General features: G+C 32.3%; 1 protein-coding gene across 8 annotated transcripts in view; it reads left to right on the top strand.

Moving 5' to 3' along the window:
• Positions 1 to 26,461, top strand: part of LOC129947773 (eye-specific diacylglycerol kinase) — a 413,734-nt gene that overhangs the window by 256,617 nt on the left and 130,656 nt on the right. For all 8 annotated transcript variants that reach the window (XR_008781760.1, XR_008781761.1, XM_056058465.1 and 5 more), the window contains 2 exons: positions 6,784 to 7,343; positions 16,195 to 17,357. Coding sequence is in view for 6 of the 8 variants with exons in the window: in XM_056058465.1 (XP_055914440.1) it covers positions 7,254 to 7,343; positions 16,195 to 17,357 (1,253 nt within the window). In the remaining 2 variants the exon portion in view is untranslated. The remainder of the gene's footprint in view (positions 1 to 6,783; positions 7,344 to 16,194; positions 17,358 to 26,461) is intronic.

Raw genomic sequence — 26,461 nt, 5'->3', positions numbered from 1 at the left:
GTAGGTCCCCTGCACCCCTGATAACAATACTCGTACTCAGAAATGATTGAGAGTTGTTTTTTTGTATCTTAACAATTTTATACGTTGCATTATGTTTAATGCAGACATTTTTTATTTCTATTGAATTTTTGTATCTAATCAATTTTTATTATACTTTAAAATTTGTATTCCAAAAATGAATGCAATCAAAAATGGATTGAAAAATTGCATTTATGCAATTGAGACTTAAGGTAATAATTGTGAATACAAAAATGTAAAAACATTGTATTTATTGAGAACTTAAAATAAACTTCAATCCTTAAGCTGATTTCTTTCGGTTATAGCTATACAAGTCCCCCATTGAAATTTTCTATTGTGTAATGCGTTGTGCATTGTACTGGCGCTTACGCGATGGTCTTGAAATAAAAAAAATATATTAAATATCGTACACTTTCTGTACAAACATTAAGGAAAATATCAATTGTATCAAAAACATCTTTAAGCAAATTTATATAAACTTAATTTTTTTTAGAATTTTACAAAATACAATTATTATAGAATAAAAGACTTTTATAAGAAATACGCATTTTATTTGAATAAAAAATCTTTTCTCTTCGACTTCAAAATGTTCAATATTGAACTTATATTTTCTATACCTATTTATCGATAAATTGTTATTTTTTTCCAAAGTGTTCCCCATCTCATTTAATTTTTTTCTTTCGAATCCATTATGAATTGAACACCTACCTTATACCTTTTCCTGGAAGGTTTTAAGATCTATGCAATTTGAATTTTTCCTAAGAACGACTTCGATGTCGATGTCAGGAACAGGAAAAAAATGTCTTTATCTTTTCACAAAATTAGCATTCGACCCAAAATTGTATATTATTTGTATTTATCCTATTTATTGAATAATAATGTGTACCCATCTTCAACTACAACATACAAAAGAAAAAGAAGGTTTTTAAATGACATCTCAATGAACCCTTATTCGGATCGCATCGTTTCGCATTCGAAATAAAAAGAATTTTCATTTTTCGACAGCAAAAAGAAAAAACTTGCACGAATGATTTGATTAACATTCAATAAAAATATTTTGAGATACAATCGAAGAAATAAAATGAACAACGTACGAATATATAGGATTGGCAACACAAATTATGTCAACCATATTTCTGGATCAACCATCTGTTTAGCCCTCAATGCTTTCATTCCAAATGAATTAGCAATTGCTCATAATTTCTACAAACCTTTATTTCTTTTTTTGTTTATTTGTGGAGGAGAGGCTTAAACCTTCGTTTCTGCCTCATGATTACAACAAATCCCCATTTGATTCGTTTATGTATAATGTATGACACTAAGCTCCTTTGCAAGCTAAAGGAGAAGAAAACAGAAAGCAAACAAGTCCTTCTTTTCGGAGACAAAATTTTGTCTCTCCATCTTCCTTAGTTTTTTTTCTTTTTGTCAGAAATTGACAGATGCCACAGAGAAATATAATTATTTAATCCTACTTTAATCACTCGAAAAATCCAAATGACCAGATGGTTTTTTGTTTGTTTCTTCTTTCTCTTGAAAATTTAGTCCTTCGGCTAACTTTGCCGTATAATGCAACATCCAGGACACAAACGACCGATGAGAGTTTCAAACTGAAAAATAGAACTAGAGTAAGAACCTATTAAAAGATGAATGAGTATCCCAACCCCCATCAGACCCTCGCACTCGCATTTGCACCCTCACTTAGAACTTTGACCCTCATTTGCATAGCTATTGGGATGAATAATTAAAACTTTAAAAGTCAAGGAAAAGAAAGGGAAGAGAAGAGAAGAAGAAATTATACTCATATAACAGGAAGAGTGTAGGTACCTATACGTATCCTTGGTAAAAGGAGATTATTATACAAAGTAAGTAAAACATTGTAGGCTATTCCGAGAGCAGAATTGTGTATATACTCTTAAGCTAATAGCTTTGTTTAATTTGATTAAGCCAACAACAACATCAACAATAGAAAATGAACCTTACTTTGTCGCACGTTTGTGCTTTGAATTTCTTTTAAGTCTATTTACCAAGTTTCCATACAAACAAGATTTCGAAACAGAATTGAATGTCTAATTTTTTGAACTTCATCTAAATTTTGATCATGCCTATCCTTATTAATACAAATTTTGGGTTTGAATTATTTTACGAGACCTGAAGTCCTGAAAAAAAAACAAACATCCTAACACACCTTTCATCACAAGAAAACCTAGTTTTCTAAAAATTAATTCCTTGTGTTGTCGTTGTGGCACTGTTGAAACTTCAAAAAAACGATGATGATGATGTTTATGGCTTAGAATCGACAGAGGACTTGGGCTAAATTATTATATAGAACAAGAAAAAATCGTTTAGCCTTTGAGGATTTGTTAACTGAGAAGAGGACAACAACCAAGACGATGATGACGACGACGCGACGTTTTTCAAAAGTCAAAAGCAACCACGTTAAAAGAACTTTTTTTTTTTTTTGAAAAACAAAAGTGTACTAGGTAATTTTACAGGAGGGTTCATTTGGTCTAGAGATTTTTTTCTCTCTTGTTGTTCTTGTTTTTCTTTTTCTGCAAAAAGTTCATAAGTCCTTTTCTCTATGATTGTGTTTTTTTTTTTTTTTTTAAGCTGATTATATTAAAGGAGTGACTTTTCTTTGGTGGCATGAAAAATTGCATTTAAGGACATTTCTCCTTTTTGTAAAAATAGTTTGCATATTGCTAATTGGGTTAGGAAAATGAGGTTATCATAACATTTTAACAAATTAACATTAAATTTGCATTTGAATTGCATGGAAAACTTGCAATCGCTTTCCTTAAGAGGTCTATGGAGGTTATTAGTACTTAATGGTTTTTTGTTTGTGATATTTTGACCAAACTACGTAAACGCTGATATTTTTTCATATGTCATAAAGACAAAAATAAAGAACGTGTTTTTCGAGAAGTTAGAATAAGACTTTGATGGTTGAGTTTTGCACAATTCTTTCCAGAACGATGTTGAAAAAGACATTATAATTTTAAGTTTCAAATTGCATTTTTTAATATGCACTCACTACTTCCCTTAACGTAAGGCACATTGGCCTCTAAGTTTTGAATAACAAAATGAGAGAGAAAAACAGAGTTCTCTATACTTGACAGTAGGTTCGAAATTAGGCTCAAGGGTAAACATATGGGCATTCCTGGAACAACAGGTATTACGGCATCAACCGCATTTTTGGCAATGTCGAAAATATAATCATTCCATAAGAAGCGATCTGTAATACATATACTGAGTTCTGAAAGTTGAATAGTTTCATTAATGCAAGTTGTATTAGGGATGGGTTACCGTTGAACGATAGGAGACAATATGTGTTTTTGACACATTCAATTCTACAGAGTTTATAATTCCTCATTGGACAATGCTGTGCAGATCGGAATTTAATAAGCTTAACATACGCCACTTGATCACTTTATGAATTTCATTTTAAGACTTGAATTGAATTCCAAGCATTTCAATCTAAAAAAATTGGGTGGCGCAACAGTTGGTTGAGAACTAGGGCCTAGTGACTTACAACTCTCAACCTGTGTGCTAGTACCGTTGTCAGGGATTAAGAGGTCCTTCAGTTTTAAGCCCAATTCGAGCTGCTAATTTAAGAAAGCACTTTTCATGACAAGAATTACTCTTAGAGAAATTGTAAATTCCTCGCAAGAGACATTAACCGTGAAAAAAAACTTTAGATGGCATAGGCAATGTTCGAACCCAACACCCCTGGCTGACAATCCTACGCACTAACCATCATGCCATGGGCAATGCAGCATTTCAGTCTTAAACTGTTAAATTTCGAGATACTGGTGGCTTATAGTGATGACCTCTTTGGGCAATAAAACGGTCAGGAAAATTTTCTTGCAATTTTCCGTCAATTTTTTGCTTTTTTAGCTTTACATTTCTTATAAATTCTGTTTTAATCATCATAATAACGCGAATGGAATTAACTCACCGTAACAGTTTGAGAAACAAATTTTCCACCAATGACGCGTTGAAGATTTAGAAGCTTTTCAGCAAATTTTTTTGGATCTTACGAGTTTTTAACGTTATTTCCGTGGTGAAAATGGATTTCATCAAAAAAATGATTATTCGAGCTAATCAGTGATGATACAACTTTGCCATGAGCCGACCGTCTCGAGTTCTTGTGTTAATTTAACTTTTAAAAACCCTCCAGATGTAAATCTTCATGGAACGTAATTTCATTTGTAGAATGAATTTTTTCAAGATCGACGAGAAACTGACAAACCTGTATTTTCTTCCACACTACAAGCTACAACAGCAATATTCTCAACTATAGTCTTGAGCGATGCATATACGGTTTCGATTCTTGACATCACTTACGAATAGTTTATCAGTTGCCCTACTTCCGTAAGACGGTCCAAAAGAACTTTAGATTTCGTCATTGTGTTAACAAATCCTTACCATTTTGTAGCAAATTGTCATAATAAAATAAATTAATCCGTTGCTAAAATTTGTATCGTTGCATTTTTAATAATGGCATATTTTTAAGTTGGGAAGTGTCAAAAGATGAAACATCGAGAAATTTCAACATTTTCAATTTTATAAATCGTACGGCCAATTTCTTGACTAAGTTTAAGTCTCTAAAACTGCGGTTCATTGATAAATTCGAACTCGATTGAGTTCCAACTTATTTCTTTTTCAAGTTCTTAAGCGTGAGCAATCAAATTTGGGATCTAGGATATTAGAACTCTGTAAAATAGTTTCTTTCATTTAAATTACATTTATCATATGATGTTCTAGAGATTGCTTTAATAACTGAATCAGTTGTTTAAATTTGCAAGAAACTTTTTTGATCAAAAAGAATAGTTAACAAGAACAAGAATTTCAAACGAAATTCAATATAACACGAAAACATAACTTTAATTTCGAAAGAAAATGAGAATTCTAAAATCAAATTCTAAAACGAATGTCTACTCCAACGAGAACTGAAAAATGTTCTTATTTTGTTTGCAAAATGCCAAAACTTCGAGACAGAACTATCTACGGGGCGCTACAAGAATAGTAAAAACACGTTAATTTCTATAACTATAAGTTCAAGTTTTCGAGTTCTTATTTTTAAAAATGACGGTCCATAGACATACCGAGAATTACTAGATCGAGTTTTCATTTTGTTTAGAATTTCGGCAACGATTCAAATAGAAAGTTCAAAATTGTGTCAGCAAAATAAAACCAAATTTACATAACTTATATGAAAAACGTTTTGAAAAATAAATATTTATGAAGTTTTACAATTATTGGCATAATGAACTTATGTTTACTTGAAAAGAAAAAAAGCAACAAGCCAAACCAATCGAAAAAAGGAGTTTTCGGTACAAGACGTTATATTTATATATGTGTAATTTCCTTTTAATGATTTCTGCTAACAGTAAAAATTTGCATCGATATGATGTTTTAATTTGATTATTATCTTCTATCAAATTAAAATTTCGTCTATAAGACCCGATCACTACTTTATAAATTCAAGAGGCTAACGATAGTAACTTTTCGTTATTGCTTAAGATAAGTTAAGTTTTTACAAATTCAGATGTTTTATGATTCCTGATAACATAAACTGTTCCAATTCTTCTTTAAGTAAGCTTTCGTTCCGCTTTCTTAAATCGTTCTTTTTCATCAAAATAAATTCAGTATCATTTTTTTCAGTTTAAAATATCTTCCATGTGCAATATTTTAATCTCAAGTATCTTTTCAGTTTTATCTGAATTCCACAACATATCCCTATCGTTAATTTATCACACGTTTCCTATATGCAAATAAGCATCAAACAAATCCTACACACACAACCTGTTAATATGGAAAATAAAAACAAAATATATTTAACAACTTTTCCATAGTATGTAGAAATACGAACCATAGCATAGTCGTACATATACATATAAAATATAAATAAAAATAAATAAATAAATATCCCCTTAGTCCTGATTCATGTAAATACCTTTTGAGTGCATCCTTTAACCACCAGAAATCGCACCCATCACCTATACACACGCCTTCATACCACCCGCAATCTGAAATGATGCTCAAATTTTTACAAACATATTCTCTTGGTAAAAATACTAGAGAGCACTTTAACTGGATTTGACAGGAAACTGTGCACAAGTCAAAATGTAAATATTATCCTCATTTACATAAAAATAAAACAAGAAGTATAAAAATATAAACATTTATACATATACAACGAAAAAATGTATATGAATGAGTATAAAAGGACGAAGGATGCGGAATAAAGAGCACATTCAGGACACAGACCTTAAAGGCCAGACATTAACACTGCACATCTCTTGCCTTATCCCACTAAGATCTGTCAGATTTTATCTAGCATACAAAATTTAAGGACTCTTTGTTTAAGCAAGCCAAGAATTGGTACAAATTAAAAATCTATAGGAAGCAGCCTTAAATGGTTTTAAATCAAGAAGAATTTTGAAAACTTTTAAAAAAATGTCCTTTTTGATTGAGTCTAATCAAAACATCTACAGTGTTATGTATGTCTTATCGAAAGGGAGCGAGAATTTCCTATACCTATATAAATATTTTAAAGAAGAATATTTAAGCACATTCGTCGTTTTTCAATTCAGCTTTTAAAATTCATCCTTTTTTGGTTTTTCTTTAATTTATTAAATTTCATGTTATAACATCTCAAGCGGCGATATAGAAAACCAAGCAACTTTTCTCGAAATGTTGTAAATTTTTACTTCATTTTCTAATTGGGCCTTTTTTATTACTTTTCTTTTTCTTGTATTTTAGAAGCAACAGCAAGGATTCTCGTCTAAATATTCATTTTTCTATTCAAATTTCAATTTGAAAAACTGGATTACAACAAATAAAAAACACCTTAAAACTTATTTCATTGGATTCATCTCCGGTTCCTGTTGTAAGCAGCGAAAACGTGAAAAATGGATTGGAAAACAAGATGGAGACGATGGGGTTGCATGTAGCCTTCACCACCTTCGTTTGAGGGTGGGGAGGGCATCCATCAAAGAAGTAGAAAAAATAAACAACTTATACTACTACTACCTGCCACTGTCTACGTCATCGTCGGTCGTCGCTGCCGCAGTCACTCGAATAACATCAAAAACGAGTTTCAAAAAAGTTTTTTTAAAAATTTAAAACAGAACAAGAAAAAGAAATTGAGAACAAAAAAGTCAACGTCCAGTATAGCAGAGCAGCGCAGTAACAAATGGTGGTAGACTAGCCACCACATTTTAGCTGGAAGAATGCACCGTTTGCGTACCACCTTTACAAGGTCACGTACACCAACTGGGGCCGAAATGAAAACTCAAAATAGTCTCGAAGTACCCAAACAGGTCTGAAAAAATATAAAACAAACTTCTCAATTGTTTCTGTTTTCTAGTTTTTTTCTGGAATAATTTTGAATTCTTGCATTTTCTATTGAGCACTTTTTCAAAAATCCGTTTTTTCAACTTGCCTTTCAAGTGCTTATTTTTGACACTTTTACTTCTCTTCAATTCGGATCACTTTTCGAAAAAAAATTCTTTTAAATTTAGTGTTAGTTTTTTAATCTTTTTCAAATCTTACTTTTGTTTTGCATGTCGTTAAATCTTAGTGATTTTTATAGTTAATTGGTATAAACTGGTCTAATGTCCAAAAAAATTCTTTATTATTCACGTGGGATTTAAATTTCCGTCTTAGGAGTGTAGCAGTTTGGAAAATAATGTACTTGACAGTTCTAAGAACTTAACCAATTACTTCTTTCTAGACGATGAAATAGAAAATCTCTTTTGTGTGCTTTTTGTTTGCCATTTTAAATTCCTTTCATCATTTGTGATATTGATGTAAATCTTATTACTTTGTTATTTTATACCATTTCCGTTTTTGTAACGATATTTATTTTATGAGATGGTATTTTCTTTTGTTTTGTTTTTTTATTTATCTATTTTGTAACCCCTTTTTATTCTCAGAATCATTTTATTTTGACGTGTGTCGTCGGCGTTAGAAAGAAAAATGTAAATAAATTGTGTCAGAACAATTTATTTTCAAAATTTAGACATATTTTTTCACTTTTATTAATGTTTTTCTTATTGAATTTACATAAATGTAAATAAATTGTTTCCTATGTATCGGTATGATTTTCATCTGTAAGCGAAAAGATAAATACGAAAAAAACCCTCTTATTCCGAAATTCTATTGTTTCATTTTTGAAATAGAGGGTTGAGGTGAAAGGTGGGCAGGATGTAGCTCTATTTGTTCATTAAAGTTTGATTTTTATTCTTTTATAATAAAAAAGCAATTTGTAGGACATCAACCATCAATGGTGTATTCCGTGTATGGACTTAATATGACTGGCTAGCCACAAATATTGAAAACAAATATCATTTGCATACGAAATTTTGATATTTCCTCTTATTGTTTAGTTCATATAACAACGTATTATGTACAGTTCAGTACATGTAGTACAATGTACATATCGAATATTGTTAATTGTAGGAGTGAATAGAATTTGTGATAGCTAAAGTTTTGTTTGTTTTTCGGCTAATGAATACAAACAACTAATAAACATTTCAAATAAACGAGATCGTGTTGGTTATTGAGGTCCTTTATCATTAGGAAATGGAAATGGGCACGGCTGGACTGTGACGAATCAATTTTAAATTTGTACTTCATGATTTCATAAATGATATAAAAACTGAATTACTTCTTTAAGTTTGAAAATTTAAATGTTTTTTGCCTTTGTTCTAAATTTAAAGGAAATATATTTGTGGTTTATTGGTATAAACTGGTCTAAATCGTAAGAAAAACAATTGTTGGATTTGAATTTGTCAGTCAAGATGTATTCAGAGTTTTACAGTGTAGTGCTATACATTAAGAAACCAAAATACATATGTTAAGCTTTGTGTAACATTGTTTATGACTAGTCTAAGGACTATTATAACTGGCCTTTGGCACAAACATGCCTTAGTTAACTTAACAAGCTTCTAAAATAAAATTTGTATATATAAATTGTCATACTAAGAGCATTGAACAACTCCATTCATGTATGTAAAATTTTACAGAATGTGTGACTGGTATAAATGAGTTTAACATAAGCAAGCAGTTTTGTCGGATTTTTCAATGCTACTACTAAAGTTTTTTTTAATTAAACAATAACGGTTTTGGATATCAATGAAATTCTGTACTTCTGCATGGCCACCACGGGGACGCCCAGAAGCTCAACCCAATCTTAGATTTTTCGGTTTTCAAGCAAAAATCAGCCGATACCGATAGACCATATACTTGACGTAGCCCCACATGTAATAGTTTATCATCTTCAAATCGAACGACTGAGGCCGCCAAGCGCCTGGACCATTTCGTGAGATAAGACGTTCTTTAAACTTGGTTTTCAATAAATTGATTGTTAAATTCCCTGTGTGGCTTGTGGTGCCGTCCTGTTGGAACCACATGTCTTCCAAGTCCATATCATCCAATTGGGTGCAGAAATATTCGGTTATCATTGAACGGTAGCAATCACTGTAACGTGCCGGTCTTGATCATCACGGAAGAAGTACGACCTTATGACGCCAAACCGTAGTTTAATCGGGAAGCAATGATGACTCATGGAGTACGTGAGGATTGCTGCCTGACCAACACCGCATATTTTGTTTATTTTCGAAGCAATTCAGCCAAAAAAGAGCCTCATCGCTGAAGTAAATTTATTATTACTTAGCCCAGTTCACGAACATACGACGATTCTGGTGCTCAAGCGGTTTCAGTTCTTGCGTCAATTTAATCGTGTAAGGATGTAGGCCAATTTTTTTTTCGTAACTTTTAACTCCGAATTTCGGTAGTAAATTTTAATAATTTCAACTCTTTATTGGCTCGTTTATGTTTCCATCATGAAATGGCAAACCTTACGGAAGAGAAATATCAAAAAAGAGGCAAGAAATACGGCGTGGTTTGTTGTCCCTGTCGGTCTACTTTTGTAGCGCCCCTGTTTTTGTATCAATTGTATCATAATTCTAAGTGTAACTTTTAAAATGCAATCAGTTTCTTTTAAAGAGCACATTTCAATATTCAATAAGATAACCCCAGAAATCTGTCGTGTTAAAAGTGAAACTGGTATAATCACAAAACCAACTCTGTATGTCAAATGTGTACCGCAAAAGTTGAACCTAAATAATTTATGATACATCAGAAAAAAAGCATTTAAGCAAATTCATTTATTGAAACAATCTTGCTGATTGGTATAAACTGGTCTTAATTAAGAGAAAATCTAAGAAAAAGATGGAAAAAAAACATTAAAAAGTGTTTATTCTTCTTTAAATCATGCTGATTGGTATAAAATTTACTAAATTACAAGATATTATTTGACTGCGATTTTTTTAATTTAGAATGACTTTTTAAGCTTTTAGTGCTGCATTTAAAAAAAATGATATTAAAGTTTTTTTGTTATCAAATTCTAAATGGCCGTTTAACATTTCACACAAAAATTCAAATCAAAAGCTTATTTAATAACTCTGTCATCTTACATCAGTATAATGACAGGTATAAAACAAATACACCTTCCGAACTTGTCCTAATCATTCATGATTCTCTAAGCTCTTCAATATTTCAATAAAACCCGATGTAGATATGTAAATAAAATGTCCTATACCTTTTATACCTTTTTATTGGTCTAATGCAACTAAACACATATGTTTTGAGTTAAAATTTTCCAAATTAAAATGACATCTGTTTGTCTCCTTAAGCTTTATTTTAATATTCAATAAAGTCCACCTCGATTTTACTTGTTTCCCGTCATATATAGATGAGTTAACTGGTATAATTTAAAAGTGGAATGTTATTGCGTACACAAATAAAATAAAATAAGTTAAATCCAATTGTATCATGGTGATTTACTACTTTTTGATTTCATTTTGATCCTTGATCGTGAAAACTCGACTGAAGTGTATATTTATTTTAGACCAATTGGTATAAAATGATTATTAACTAATTCACTCAAAACTTTGATTCAACTTTTTATTGGCAATTGACCATATTTATGTGTCAAAATCTGTTCTTTTCATGTTTGATTCGCTGTGTAATTAAGTAAAACAATCCATCAACATTCCGAATTGGTATAAAAGGAAATAATAGCGACCTGCCAAACATTTATAAAATATTAATTAATTTCAATTTAAAAAAATACAGCTATGTATAGGTAATTATATCAGAATGTGATTTATCAAACAAAACATAACTTACATTTGTATTTTAATGATTTTGTGGTAAACTGAAATAAAATAAAAAGCCATCACTTTAATTAATATTAATAACTTGCTCAAAGAATCAATTAAAAAATCACTCTCTATGATACTGTTTTTATTCATTTCGCTAACAATTAGAGTAGAAATAAATAATATATTTATGTATGTATTTGTACACTTACATATTTGTGTGTATGTATATGTAAAAAAAGGAGTAGGTAAAAAAGCAAACCACAAGGATAATTTTTCCATAATTCCATAAATTTCCGCTCACTGAACATTGTATATAATTCTATCCGAATCACCGTCGTAGTCGACGACGACGATGACGTGAAGCAGGACGAACAGAACGGACAGCAACCACCATCAATCAGTCAGAAGTCCTTTATTCGTACTTTCAAAACGAACGCGATGTATTCGCCCAGTTCGCCTGTTCGTTCGTTTCGTTTATCACTGATGGTCATGAGTCACAAACGCGCATTAACCACAAAACACATATCACCCTCGCCTTAACGTATGTACATATGCAAATAATGTAAAGCAGCCTAACGCCCGCTGCCGTACCGTACCGGCCATCGTGATTCATTCCTGGTGGTTCCTGGTTGTTTGCCTTGACTTAAAAGCATATTGTTGACTCCTGCTCCAGAATGGGGTTTTAAACAAAGGGTGTTTTTTTAGGTTTTGTTTTTGCTATCAGATTTTATTATTGCTATTCAAATAAAAGTCCAGGAATTATGGCCTTGGCTTAAAAATTAAATGAGCCCCTATAATTTGACAGCGACGCGGCGACTACCAACGACGTTATTTCCAATGATAAAATTTTGTCCCATTTCAATTCAGATATCATGTGCAAACAATTTAATGAATTTAATGTCCCAGAAATAAATTCAATATTCAATGCACTGCACATACGTGCGTCGTCGTGTCATCGTTATTTCGGAATTCACTTTAAATCGCTGAATGCATTCATTATGATGATAGCAGCCGTCAAAATGGCATCAACTGATTTATATGCTCATGATGTTGGCGATTAAAACATTTACCATTAAGTGAATTGTCATTCCATTTTGCAATCAACAAATATTTTTTATATAAAGGAACATCTTGTCAGAAATGTTCTTTGTTGAATGCTTTCATTAATGCTATTTGACAAAAACATGTGAATTAATTGTAATTTGTATGCTTCCAACATTATGACAGTTACAAAAATTAAATATATGTTAAACATAAAGGGTCCGGTAAAAAGATCTCCCATATTTTAAAAGGCAATGACAAATAAATAAACAATTTAACAGAAAAATTGTATTGAATTTTTCAAATTGTAAGCAGACTACTTTGTGGTTCCTAGTAAACTGATTTAAGTTTGGATGGAAGAAGGTCTCAACCATGTGACAGTAGCGATCCGCATTAACTGAAACTTTTTGCCCTTTTTCTTCGAAAAAATACGGACCTAACACACAAAATTCAGCAACAGCACACCAAACTCTCACATAAGGGCTACGCCATTATACGCCTTAAAATACGGGAGGTTTTTTTGCCGGACTCTGTACATTTTTGCTTCACAATTTAAGAATACAATTTGGTTCTGATGAAAGAGTCCTGATTAAAGGATGTTGATAGTCGTAGTTCACTGATTACAAAGATTTTAGGTTAACATCTTTCCAATGCTACATTTTTTATTGAGTTGCCCACGTTTCCATCTGCCTATCAAAAAATATTGTACTTTGTATCAATGAACCACTTCTTCGTCTATCAGAATTTATAATTTGCATTAAACAAAAACAGAGCTGGTGTACCACAGGGTTCCGTATTGTGTCCTACTCTCTTTTTTAAACATCAAATATCTTATTTAAGAGGTTATTGCGCTTAGTTTTTTACGTTATTGGTGTATTACGGATGTAGAACATCAATTGGATATAAATTTGGTTGAATTTTAAGGGCCGTTGTTCATTTTAAATAAAACATAAATAATTTGGGAAAGTATTAATATTTATTTTTATTATGGTATGGTTCAATTTTGTATGGAACAAAATTCTGGCTCCGAAACCTCAGCGGCACACACCCGTTCCCCAATTATCTCATATTTCAGCTCTTCAATTGTTACTGACTTGACCCCAAAAAAAGAAGACCAACGGTGTTAAATCATATGATCTTGGTGGCCAATTGCCATCGCCACCAAGTGATGCAGTATGGCTATTATTTCGTTAGCTGTGTGGCAAGTGGCACCGTCCTGTCCACATCCAATTCTTACAGTTTGGGTCATAAAAAGTGCGCTATCATCATCTCACGATAGCGAACACCGTTCACATTAGCTGCCTGACCGTCTTTATTTTGGAAACAAATTATGGCCCCATGATGCCGCCAGCCTTTGAGGGTGCATTGGTTTCTCAACAATCACTCTTGGATTATAATTTGCCCAAATGTGGCAATTCTGTTTATTGACAAATCCACAAATGAAGATGATTTTCCTCGAAAATTGGTCATCCACTGTTGCTATTTCTTGCCACCATTCTCACCATTGACGACGCCTTAAACGGTCAAGATGCTTTAATTCTTCAGTCGATTGCGCCTTGTCAACTGTGTAAATAAAAGTCTTTTTGCATTATGTTCATCAATGACAAGAGGTGCAATTGTTGGCCACGACAACGAGTTGAGGTGGACGGCTCTTCAGCCACACTATCGGAACCAGCAGCAATATTTTCTGCAGTACGAGTATGCACTGGTATTTTCACATCTCCTACAGACTCGGTTAGCTCAAATTCTTGAACGGTTTTTCCGATTAAACGCATATTTTATTTTTTGAACGCCCATTTCCATAATAAGCCCGAATAACTTTAACGCGTTGCTTGGTTATGTGTCTTTCCATGATTCAAATTGAATTAGTTACGGCACTATTTAACTCCAAAACGTTTAATAGAGTTTTGCAACCACAAATCGAAAAATATAGAATTTAAAATTTTACTTCTTCATTTGGTTAAAAGGTACCTTCAGCTGAACGACGCTGGTGTACCACAAGGCTCCATATTGGCTCCTGCTCTCTTTTTCGTATTCATTGACGCAACCAATCAATTGGGTATATTATTTTGTAGACGGAAGTGAGTTCAGATTTGTATTTCAAGAAACGGCTGATTTTGCATTAATTTTTTGAAAGCATTCAGCAATTAAGAATCAAGGCCTAAAGTCTTCTTATATTTGGTTGTTATTCGTCTGAAGCTATAGTTCAGCTCGCATGTTTGAAATTTGTATTTTTTTTTAATTGACAAATGTCAAATGAAATGCAGAAAATAACTTGACTTTTAGATGTGGTTTACATTTAACATCTGCCCTTAAAATTTAACCACACTTTATAAAGCTCTTTTGTAGCAAATTTTTACAATTTCAATGCATTGCTTAAAAGGCTATTAAACATTTTGTGATCTCGTTTTGTTTATACATCAATTGTCGAAAGATTCATATCCTCAGTGTAACAGGTTTTATGAAACTTTTTTCCTTTCTTTCTCTTCTTTCTCCAAGGCCATGAAAGCATAAAGCTTTTCGAAAAATTAAGATAATTGCACTATTTAATTCCAAAACGTTTAATAGAGTTTTACAACCACAAATCGAAAAATATAGAATTTGAAATTTTACTTCTTCATTTGGTTAAAAGATACCTTCAGCTGAACGTCGCTGGTGTACCACAAGGCTCCATATTGGCTCCTGCTCTCTTTTTCGTATTCATTAACGCAACCAATCAATTGGGCATATTATTTTGTAGACGGAAGTGAGTTCAGATTTGTATTTCAAGAAACGGCTGATTTTGCATTAATTTTTTGAAAGCATTCAGCAATTAAGAATCAAGGCCTAAAGTCTTCTTATATTTGGTTTTTATTCGTCTGAAGCTATAGTTCAGCTCGCATTTTTGAGATTTGTATTTTTTTATCGTGGCACTTCAAAGAAAACACCCTTTATGTTTTTGTAATAAATTATACCCTTACCCGTCATCTCTTCCCCTTAATACACAGAAATACGCCCTTTTATTTTTTACCTTTAACACAAGCACTGTAATATGTATAAATGTACTTTAATTTTGTCACTCATTCTATAGTTTTGTTTACACTGAATTACATTTAGTATAGAGTAGTTCTCCTGATTCCGTGACAAAGTGTGTGTCCTGAGAAAACAAAGAATTAAAATATGAAAATCTCGTGACAATATTTGCATAAACTTAACGTATGCCTTTTAGATTTACTCTATAGTTACTACCTATGCGTAATTTTTCCATTTTCCCAAAAGCTGTTTATTGTTATTTTCCATACACGACATAAAACTTGTAGTGTGTTGGAAATGTGTTTGTCACACGTGTTAAAATATTCGGCCATAAAGAAAATGTAGAATATATATTTATAATTTAATTGAGGAAATATGTTTAATGTTTTTTCATAGCTCTATTTTTCGAAACATAGATATTCCGTCTTTTTTGATGATAATGGTTATTATTACTGATCCCAAAGGAGTAACTTAAGAAAAACAACATTATCCACTTATTTTCTTGACATGTGTGTTGAAGATTAAAATGTTTTGAGTTTTGTTTGAAAAGTTCGTTTACTTTTACGAGGCATGCATCGGTCAATTAAGAGAAAAACAAAACTACAAATTGGCGCCCAACATGAGACTCAAACAAGTTTTAATGATAGAAAACGTGCCCTGAAAAGCCCCCAAATTTGTTAAAATAGTTTTCTAGCATGTTGGTATGTGTGCTCCTTCTTGAAATTTCCGTTTTAGCTTTTGTTAGGTCAGGGTTTTTGTTTTTTAAACCACCCCTCACTCTTTTCCCTAAGTAACCTTTATTTATTTTTGCTTTGTTCTTTTTGAGATCCCGAATTTTTATTATTTCAGCTTTGCATGATGAAATTTTGACACCATTTTTTGAATAACTACTCCAGAATACCCCTGAGATTAAAAGTATAAAATTTATATCTTAAACATAAATTCCCAGGTACGTTCGGCATCATTCGATGAGATGCAACTCGAAGCGCAACGCACAACGTCGCATCTGCTGAAGCAGCAATCATCCTCGTCGGCCGATGAACGTTCTTCGGATACGGGTCTCCTTCAAGTGCCTCAGCCACAGTCGCAGCGTTCGAGAAGTTTCGATTCGGCTGGCAGCGATGATTCGGGTACATTCCTCGATGTTCCGCGTCGTATGCGAGCCCGAAGGTCTTCGAATACCAAAACCCCGCCCCCCTGCTACCATTGTCTGTACCTCGAGGAATATGAGAAGCAGGTTAGTGCCGAGCAACGCTTCTTCATCGATCACAGGGAGTTGAAATCATTGAGCTACAGTACGAGTTGCAGTGAGGATGAAGCCGAAGAGGATGGCAATCAACATCAGAGGACGCCCTCGGTGACGACGAGCGAAGACGAAGGCATGGACGATGGCAGTCCTCAGTTTGGTAATACCCTTGTGCCGCCCCCACCAACCACCCCGTGCAACATTACATTTACTCTGTCGCCCACAAATGGCGACTTTGCGCCCCATGAATTCCCCTTCGAACATGGATCGCCACCTGTTTCGCTTATGTCTTCAATGTGCCTGTCTGCCACACCACCGCAATCGCCCTCGATTGAGTTCATGCCCCATTCACCTTCAATAGAACTCCTGCCTCCGCCACCGGAACCATGTATTTCAGTGGTGCCAGACGACGACGAATGCATGTCAGTGCCTCCGGTTCAGCTGCGAACACGTCGTCGTTCGATATCCCGCCAGGAGGCAATATTCGTTGAGCCCACAGGTAATTCCCTAGAAAATGTCTCCCAGGAAGAGGCACAGCAGCAACAGCAAACTGAACCTCAAACAGTCACCTCAGCGTCAGCATCATCATCAGGCGGAGGAGCACCCACGCTCGTCGTTCGTGATATTTATTTGGCCGTGCCCGACCTAAAGCGGGACCGTGCCGCATCGGTGGACTCGTGCTTCTCTAAGGTTTCGTCGACTGGCAAAACCGAAGAATTACAACCGAGCGAGGATGGATGTTTCCTCACCGTACCCAATATAAATGCAACGAGGTCGCGTTCTGTTGACATTGTCCTGCCGACAGATGAACAGGCTCGTTACAAGGCTCTGGCGTTGACTGGCTCATCCGGGATCTACGCTGATGGGTATGTTTCATATCATTGTTGATGTTGTGTCGTTCTGTTGTTTTTTTAATATTTGTTTTTGTTTTAATTTTCTTTGTTGTTTTTGTTTTTGGTTTGTTTCTGTTTTTGCTTTCCTTTCTGTTTCGATGATGATGCTGATTGATATGTCATTCGTCCTTGTACATATATGGGCATCGCATCGTCCTGTGGCTTCTTTTTGTCGGACATAGAACCCACAGTCCGCAGTCCAAGTCCTTCCTCTTGTGTGGATGACATGCATTTCGGGAATTTTCGGTTCAAACTACTTTCCTACAATACACGTGCTTATATATAAGTGTGTGTGTGTAATTTGTGTATTCCCTCTCGGAGGACAGGATTTTAGGCTCTAATCCAGTTCAAGAGTTAGGCCAATCTTGTCGCATATCCCTCTCAGAGACAGAGATGTTAATAGCAAGTGATGTGTGTCCCTTTGTGTATATTTTACATCCCAATGGGCACCGGGTGAATTGTAGCTACACAGAACGGATATGGGTTATCAAAGATGACATGACAATGGACATAAATCTTTTGAAAGCCCGATCCAAACCCAACAGGACCAATGACGAACGTCGACTACAACAACGACAGTCACGAAGATGACAACAACAACAACGACAACAACGAAAAATGCTTAAAGGGAAAATGTGTCTCGAATTGGGAATTTAATGGAAAAAAAGGATATATTTTTACACATTGGTATAGCAACAAGCCTTATATATTGACAATAAAGGGTTGTCCTGTGTCCTTATGGCACGAATTGGGGAGAGGAAGGGAATTACAGAAAAGGTGATTGTATATTTGGCCGGATTTATATTCACAGAATCGGCAAATTTGTAATAGAATCTCCTCCCTCTGTGACTATTTTAGAAAACTTGTTTCCATTACTGGGGTTCAATAAAATAAAAAGAGGAATTTTTTTCTGTTTACTTAGACCGGGTTCAGGTATGTAGGGAAAAGAATAAGAATTGTTGTTTATTTTGTTGGGACAATCTAGGATATTCTTTTTTTTCTGAAAGAATCGACGTTCCATCTCAATCGCAGATAGGGTTAAAGAGTTTCATGAAATCTGATTCAAGTTATAAGGAAATGAGTCTGTCAACCTCTGATAAGTGAAAATATATTGGGAGAAAAATGATGGAAAAACACCTTTAAGAAAATAAATTAATATTATAAATTAAGGAATTTCGTAGAATGAAAGTGGGACAAATTTAAAGAGTTGTTAGTAGCAAAGCAGAAGATTATAATTGGATTTTATATTTCATGGAGTTTCTTTCCTGAAATAATAGAAGTGAAAATGTGCTGCATTCAAATTTAAACTGAAATTATTGATTAATTGATTAGATTATTACTAAAGTAGGTGTAGCCTTTATATTTCTAAGTATATACTTCTCTAAAAAATTGAAAAGCAAACACAAAACAATACTTTAAAGTTAATCTACTCTTTGCTTCTTTCAAAAGCAGCTAATCAAATAAAATCCAGAACTTCATCGCTAATTTGCAATATTGTATCTGCCCAGCGTTGGGCGCCACTTAACGATTTTTTGTTTATTGAGAAACAAATGTTTATATTTTTTAAATTGAAATTCATTCCAAAATTGCCAAAGGAGAATTTTATCATAAAACGGAACTAAAAAACTTATGTTTTTGAATTAAAATTAGAAAATGGGGCGTCAATTGAAGAATATGCCCGACACAATACTGTTTTTTATTTAAAGAGTTGACAAAAACTCTTATCAAAATCAGTAAATTTTGTTTTCTTCTAATAGAAATAAGTTGAGTATCTTTTTATTAACATAAGTTTATTGTAAAACTTCTTTGTTTGTATTTTATTTCACTAAGTAAAACTTTCTATTTTGAACAAAAATAAAATACAAAACACAACCAACATAAGGGAAGTTCATAATAAAAGAAAATATACTTTTTCATAAGCAAAAGCTATAGTGCAAAATATCATTAACAAGGGAATAAAACAGATATCATCAAAATAACAAATATTAACAAAAAAATAAATTAGATTTTAAGTTTTCTAATTTATTGTTTGTTTCTGTTTTGATTTGAAAAACCAAAGCTATAAGTTTTATGTTTCTGAAAGTTTTAATTTGTGTACTTTCATATATGTATATTATTTATACTTATAACATGTACATAATTGTCACATAAAAGTCTTTTTAATCTGGAGTACGTGATTGTGTTGGGGAAAAACCCTGGAACACAAAATGTTGTTGGGTCAGTACGTAATCGAATAAATCAATTAATTTGGTGAAGCGAAGTGATTTTTAGATCATTATTCTATATCGAATTTTGTGGTTAGTCTGTGGTTTTGGTTATTAAAGAATAAGGTTAAATTAGCTTTGTCCATAAAATTGAGTCTAGTTAATATAAATTAAACTTCTATTAAAAGACGAGGGGTAGGTTTGCTTGCAAAGAAATAACAGGAATACAAAAATTAATTGTTGTAATTCCTTCTAAAACAATTGTTTTTATTTTGTGACTCTAATATAATCATCTGCTATTAAAATGTAGTTATTGTTAAATTTTGGTCACTGTTCGAAAAACGTCTCAACAGAACTTGCAAAGAAAATATATATACCAATGAACTGAACAACTACTTTATTTCGAAAACCACGACAGTTAAATGAAAAATGCGAAAAACCCCTATTTTTGTAATTTTAGTTTTTGACCAGTTTAAAAAATGTATTTTTTTTATTAATCTATAAAGAATACAACTTTAAATTTTTCCTCATAACAATACACATAATTTATAAATAGATAAGAAAATTCACCGATTCAAAATAATTTTTTATGAGGACCTTTTATTTTCGTTTGGACCAAAAATTCATTGAATATGTGTTTTAAAGGATATCCTAATATGGTGCATATTTTTTTAATGGGATCATCTTGAATGCATGCTTTAGTGCTTGTTAACTGCTCGGTCTTGGTAAATTTGCCAATAAAAAGGAGTTTAACATTGAAGAAGGAATTGTGTATGGGCCAGGAACAAGCGACTTAGGGCTAAAGAAACAAAACTTAAGTTGCTTAAGTGTAACATGAGCTCTTATGTGACAGTTTACGTAGAGGAAAAAGTAGAATATAAAAGTTTATGTTGCACACAAATATTTTAGTTTTTTTTCAGCAAATGAGCCTAAGATTCCTATGTAAGTAAAATGCATCATATTCACTAAGAAACTCACGTGCAGTATTAACAGAAACCTGAAAGATGGAGTTTTGTTTGGGTACAAATTTTGTCCACCGTATTTTATTTGCAAATTCTGATGAGAAACTAATGTTAATTCGCATCCAACAACAGCGAAACCCCGAAACAATTTGGTCAAAATCTATACAAGCAATTTTTTTGTGGATCAGGCATATTGAATCCACCATTTAGAATTTGACGATTTAACTTCAGATTCGAGTTTAGCGACCCTCAAAACTTATACAAACAATTATTGAGCGTTATGACTGATCGTAGAAACAAATGTATTTCAAAATAGACTTTCTTAAATCTTTGAACACGTTTACCATACTGTCTTTGGCTTCATCTGTCGATCATTGCGTAAAACATTCTTGAGAATCTAAACTTTTTTTTTAAAGACTTTTAACAAAAATGAGCACCAACATTAATTTATTTATAGTTTTTAAACGAAGATAAAGTGAACAAAAGTTTTCGTTAATTTAATTTTCTATTTCAAAAAATGCCAATTATACAATTTATTCAAATTAAGATCTTAAGAATTTTGTTAGCTTCTAAATTTTGATAAATATTAGACAAATATATGTTATATTTTGTGAATTAGTTCACTTTCACTATAAGACGCTACAAACTCGTAACTATCATAAAGCAGGAGCAGAAAGCGGTCGCCATTTTGAATTTTATCAAAATTATAGTCGTTAATCATTCTTTAATTCAACTTTCAAAACCGCATGTTTCTAGGTCTCTTCATTAACCTTTACAACAATTGAAACCTTGCCTCATTTTCGTCCAAGCGAAAGTGTATACAGTCTAGAACACTAAGAGGTTTTTTTATATATTTAAAAAACTATTAAGAGGAAGACTGTAGTACCTAATGTTTTTTTTTCCACGGGTACTGCCTCTTGCGAGGAATTGACGATTTCTCCAAGAGTAATTCTTGTCATGAAAAGAGTGCTTTCTCAAATTAGTCCTTCAGACTCGGCTTAAAACTGTAGGTTTCCACCATCCCTGACAACAACTCTTACACAGGAATGGTTGAGAAATCACTAGGCCCTAGTTCTCAACGGACTGTTACGCCATCTAATTTTGTATTAAGAGAAAGGCATGCCATTACATATGAATGAAATTATCAGCCAAGATTAAATCCACACTGAACCAAATCGATAATAAGTGAAAATGGTCGTCAATAAATGTCATGCATAAGACGAACAACAGTTCATCAATATGATGAACGTTTTGTCTCATCAATTTCGTACATCATTCATCAACTTGTTTCATTAATATTATGACAAAAATGTCCCGTCAATTTTTTCATAATATTGAATACAGCGTTCATTAATATGAGGAACGTCTTTAAATACTTTTCTTACAACATCGATAAATTCATCCATCAATATAAGAATATGAAGAAATTATAAATATGATGAGTGCATTTTTTTTATTTCAAGTATTAAATTTTATGAAATTATATATAACTATGATGAACCACTTCGACAAAATTTTATGAAATGATTCAAAAATATGATGAATACGTTCATCAATGAAATAATCCAAGAGTGAAGAAGTGTTTCACGTATATGATAAATGTATTCATCAATATGATGAACTAATTGTTAAAAATCATTTATATAATATATGATAAACGTGTGCGTCAATATGATCATTAATTCTTCATTAAAATTATAACTGGTTTCGTTAATATGATAAAAAAAATTCATAAACAAAACGAATGCATTCTTTAATGTGATGAAATGATTTACCTCCAATTTTGTAAATGGGAAGAATGCAGTTGTCAGTATGATGAGCTAAACATGAGTCATAAAAAGATGATTGATTTCATCACCATAACGAATTTTATAAAAGTAAACAAATTATTCATTAATATTATGATTGCATTCATCAGTATGATGAAAAATCATCAGAAACTTGGGTTCTTTCTATACATACATGAAAAGTTTGATGTTTGATGAACTTTTCCCTGCAGAAATTTGTATGTAAATGGTTTAAAAGTTGGTGAAACGTGATTCTGCACATATTATCTCATTTATTCATCAACAAGATGAAAAGTACATCCATATGATGATTTTTAGTTTTTAAACACCAATTATCAATATGTTGACGGTTATGTTTTTTGAGTGCATGTAACTTAAAAAACAAATAAATTCGAACGTTATCGTTTCGTATTTTATAGAATGTCGGGCCTTATATTTTAATTGCCGCGAAGAAAGGGATTTAAAGGTTTTAAATCACAAAACCTGAACGTTTAATTGTGATAATTTCTTAAGTGAGGAAATGTTTTGTAGTAAAACTTTAAACTGTGTATTATGTCTGCAAAATGTTAACCATTTTTGTATTGAATTTTAATGCTTTATTGAAGACGTTTTTAGTTACGTCGTAGATTTCACTTGTCAAATGTCAAAAGATGGCAGTTTTGAAATTGATAGCTGCCCATTTAAAATGAAAATGCGCAAATCCTTAGCTAAAGGCTCATTTTGATGTCCAAAATAATAACCATCATTTTAATAATAAATATTTACTCTTATGTTCAATTTAATTCATCTCAAATCTTAAATGACTTAAATTTAAAAAATCTTTAATGTTAAAAAAATGTCAGCAGTTCATTTAACGTCCACTCGTCTTTGCTCTTTGTCGTCTTTTTTAATTTTAACAAACAACAAAGGCAAACAAAAAATAATGCACTTTGTTGTGAACTGTTGACATTAAAACCCCACTTTAAAGCAATTTACACTAACTCAAAAAGTTAACCAGCATCAAACCAGAAAATATCGCTTATCCCAACATTGTTAACTTATTTCTCGAGAAAAAAAAAAAAACAACAACAATGTTTTGTTGTCGTCCTTCGGTCGGTCAAACTTACAGGCTCTATGAATATTTATAGACATCCAAAGTAAATCAGGACAACAACAAAAATACCATAGGAAAATCCACCAGAGACAATAAAATCCTCCCATCGCATCATTGCGCCTCTTATCGGATGAACTTCTCTTTTTAATGGCAATGCACGCGCAGGGGTTCGTATTTTCCTATCACAGAACCGTAGTAAATCATTATGTTTGCAATCGAAAGGGATGATGTTCCCTGTGGGATCCGAAGCCGATGGAGATTGATTCCACCAAGCCATAGAGCCCATATTGAAAAATAATATTTTTGAGATTCTGTGTGCTGAACCCTTGTGAATCCTCCGGCAGGGCAAAAGACTGAACAAGGTCAATGGCGCTAATTTGCGAGGAGTTAATATTGTGCCAAAAGGACATTAACAATTTCTAGGAATTTATGTTAAGTGGAAATGAATGCTAGCTTTGCTTTTTGTGGTGACCAACAGAAATAACAAACTGGCTCCATCATGACTGTGAATTGACCAAATTTGAATTCTTTCAACTTTAAAAACTTTTAGTTCATATTGCATTCATGTGTGAAGCCAGATAAATATAAAAAAGTAGTATTCGTACGATAAATATAAGTTCTTAGATTTTTATTATGGATATAAACATGTTCTCATATTTCTGGAATTTTTTTCTAGAAGAACAACAAATAAAAAAAATTCTTGGAATTCTTAATCCTTGCGGCAACAGTTGTGAAGTTATATGCGATAAAACACGCCATTCATAAAATTCCTAGAACCACATATATCTATGTATGATTTTTTTGTTATTATGTATTCATTAGCATTCATCAAGTAGTCATCGTCCTTGAGAAATATTTTATCCACCATCACGAAAAAGAAAACAATTCTACTTCCATACCATATCCTGCCATGCCAGATGGATTAAGTACCAAACGCAAAAGCTAAAGTGAATGAAAATATACGTTAAAAGAAAAAGGAAATAAAAAAGTACATAAACTTTGGAATTTGATGAAAAGCGAAAGGATTCTTTTTTTTTATTTATTTCAGATAAAACACATCACGGACATTTGAAATGGGATTACTGTGTGTGTGTGTTTTTTTGTTTTTTTCATTTTTATTGAAAAGGAATTTTTTTTAAAGGTTTTAAATTGAAAATAATCCGATAATTTGAACCAAACCATTTGAAAAGTCACATGCGATTAGATTTGAAACTTTAAGATACCAAAAAAACAAGAGGAAGAGAGAACTCAATAAAATATAAGACATTTTTATCGCAAACATTTTAAGGTTTAAACTGTTACAAATTATCCCACTTTAACATAGAATGTCCTTGTTTTTGCAGAAATATGAGATATGAAATAATAGATACGAGTACTTTAAATAGACATCTCGATGCTTATTCAAACGTCTAAGTGATTATTTTGGTTTGTTAGTGTAAGCATAGAACTGTACGTACCTTATAGTTGTTACTTTGGAAATAGTAATGTTTTTGACATTTTAAAAGTGAAAATTACTCGATTACCAAAATTTTAAGAATACATTTTTTGACAAGTGAATATTTTAAGGACACAGTTTAGAAATCGCAGTTTTACAAGAAAGTTTAACTAGTCCTGTTATTTTTTTTACAATTCACCACCGAAATCCGGATTACAAACCTTTGTACTTATTTTCTTTGGGTTCATGTAAAAGTATAGGTTCATGCCAATGCTCAAGAACTTAGAAAGAAGAACAAGAAAGAAGAAGCTATCGAGGAAATACAGCAGTAAATATGCGAATTAGTTATTGAAAATTTCACAGAAAGGACATGGTGCTGCCACCACAGTCTTGGAGGATATTTAGCTGATATCGTATTCTATTTTTAGAGGCATACCTTTCTCTTTACAATGATATGAAACAGTGATTTTCGTACTCTTTTTTTTTTTACAATTTTTCTTGGAAATATTTGACTCAATATTTGAAAAACATCAAAAATTACCAACTAAAAAGTTTTGATAACCAATTAATTGGTAGATGGACATTAAGCGGCCTAAGCAGCCCCTTACAAATTCCAAGCTTCTGGAACCATTCCTTGAAAAGAAATGCAAAATGCTAGAACAATATTGATCTTTTATGAGAAAGATTTTAATGTCTCTATTCTCAAATTAATTTTTTTAGCACTTTGTGCCAAAAATAGGTCTCGTCCAAAATGATGAAATTTTACACAAAATCCGAATTGAATATTAAAAAATTTAAATTTAATTTTCACCGATGTAAGAAGCCTTAATCACACTGTAAAATAAGATTTTAAGTCTAATGATGCTTTTTAGACGGCATTGTTCTCCACATTTCTTAGTCGTGCTGTTGGCTTAAATTTCAAAAAAGTATGGTAAAACTCTACAGTTTTTTGGCAAGTGTTGAGCGATAGCTATTTAAAAATGTTGGTGACTGTTTGATTAGTTTATTCATAGCTCGGATTCATAAATTAGGACTAAAACTATGTGTTCTATTGCAAGATTACATATAATTCCAAAAGTTTTTGAATCTCTTTTTAAGAAAATAATGTTTGAAGTTGTTTAAAAATATACATCACCTTTTTTAACACGCATTTGTGAGTTGCAAGTCAACAGCAACTAATCTTACATTATTTAAAAAAGAAAATCAAATTTTTAAAATGTATACGCACTTTCGGAGACTTTTGAAAAAGTTAATCTTAAAACACTGTTAGAAAAGCCTGATTCTTTAGTCTTTTATAAAATTGGTTGAGGAGTTATCTATTCGTAATAAATATGTCAAAATTGGTTCTGATAAATCTGACGAACAAATTTCAACCACTCAGCGGTTCCTCAAGGCAGTCATCATGGCCTCTTCACATTTCTTATTTATCATGCTTAATCTTTTTGGATGATGCTTAAATCTTAAAAACAATAAAATTTCTTGCAGGTGTAACTTAATGGCAATATTTGTATAAACATAAAAATGAAGTCTTCTATAATTTCCAAGATCATCTTCATTTATAATCATTTATGATAGTAAAATTTTAAGCAATCAGCT

The sequence above is a fragment of the Eupeodes corollae genome, chromosome 2 (genome assembly GCF_945859685.1).
Source record: "Eupeodes corollae chromosome 2, idEupCoro1.1, whole genome shotgun sequence".
Lineage (NCBI taxonomy): Eukaryota > Metazoa > Arthropoda > Insecta > Diptera > Syrphidae > Eupeodes > Eupeodes corollae.
Note: the sequence above shows the minus strand (reverse complement) of the source record. Positions and strands in the feature narration are given on the sequence as shown.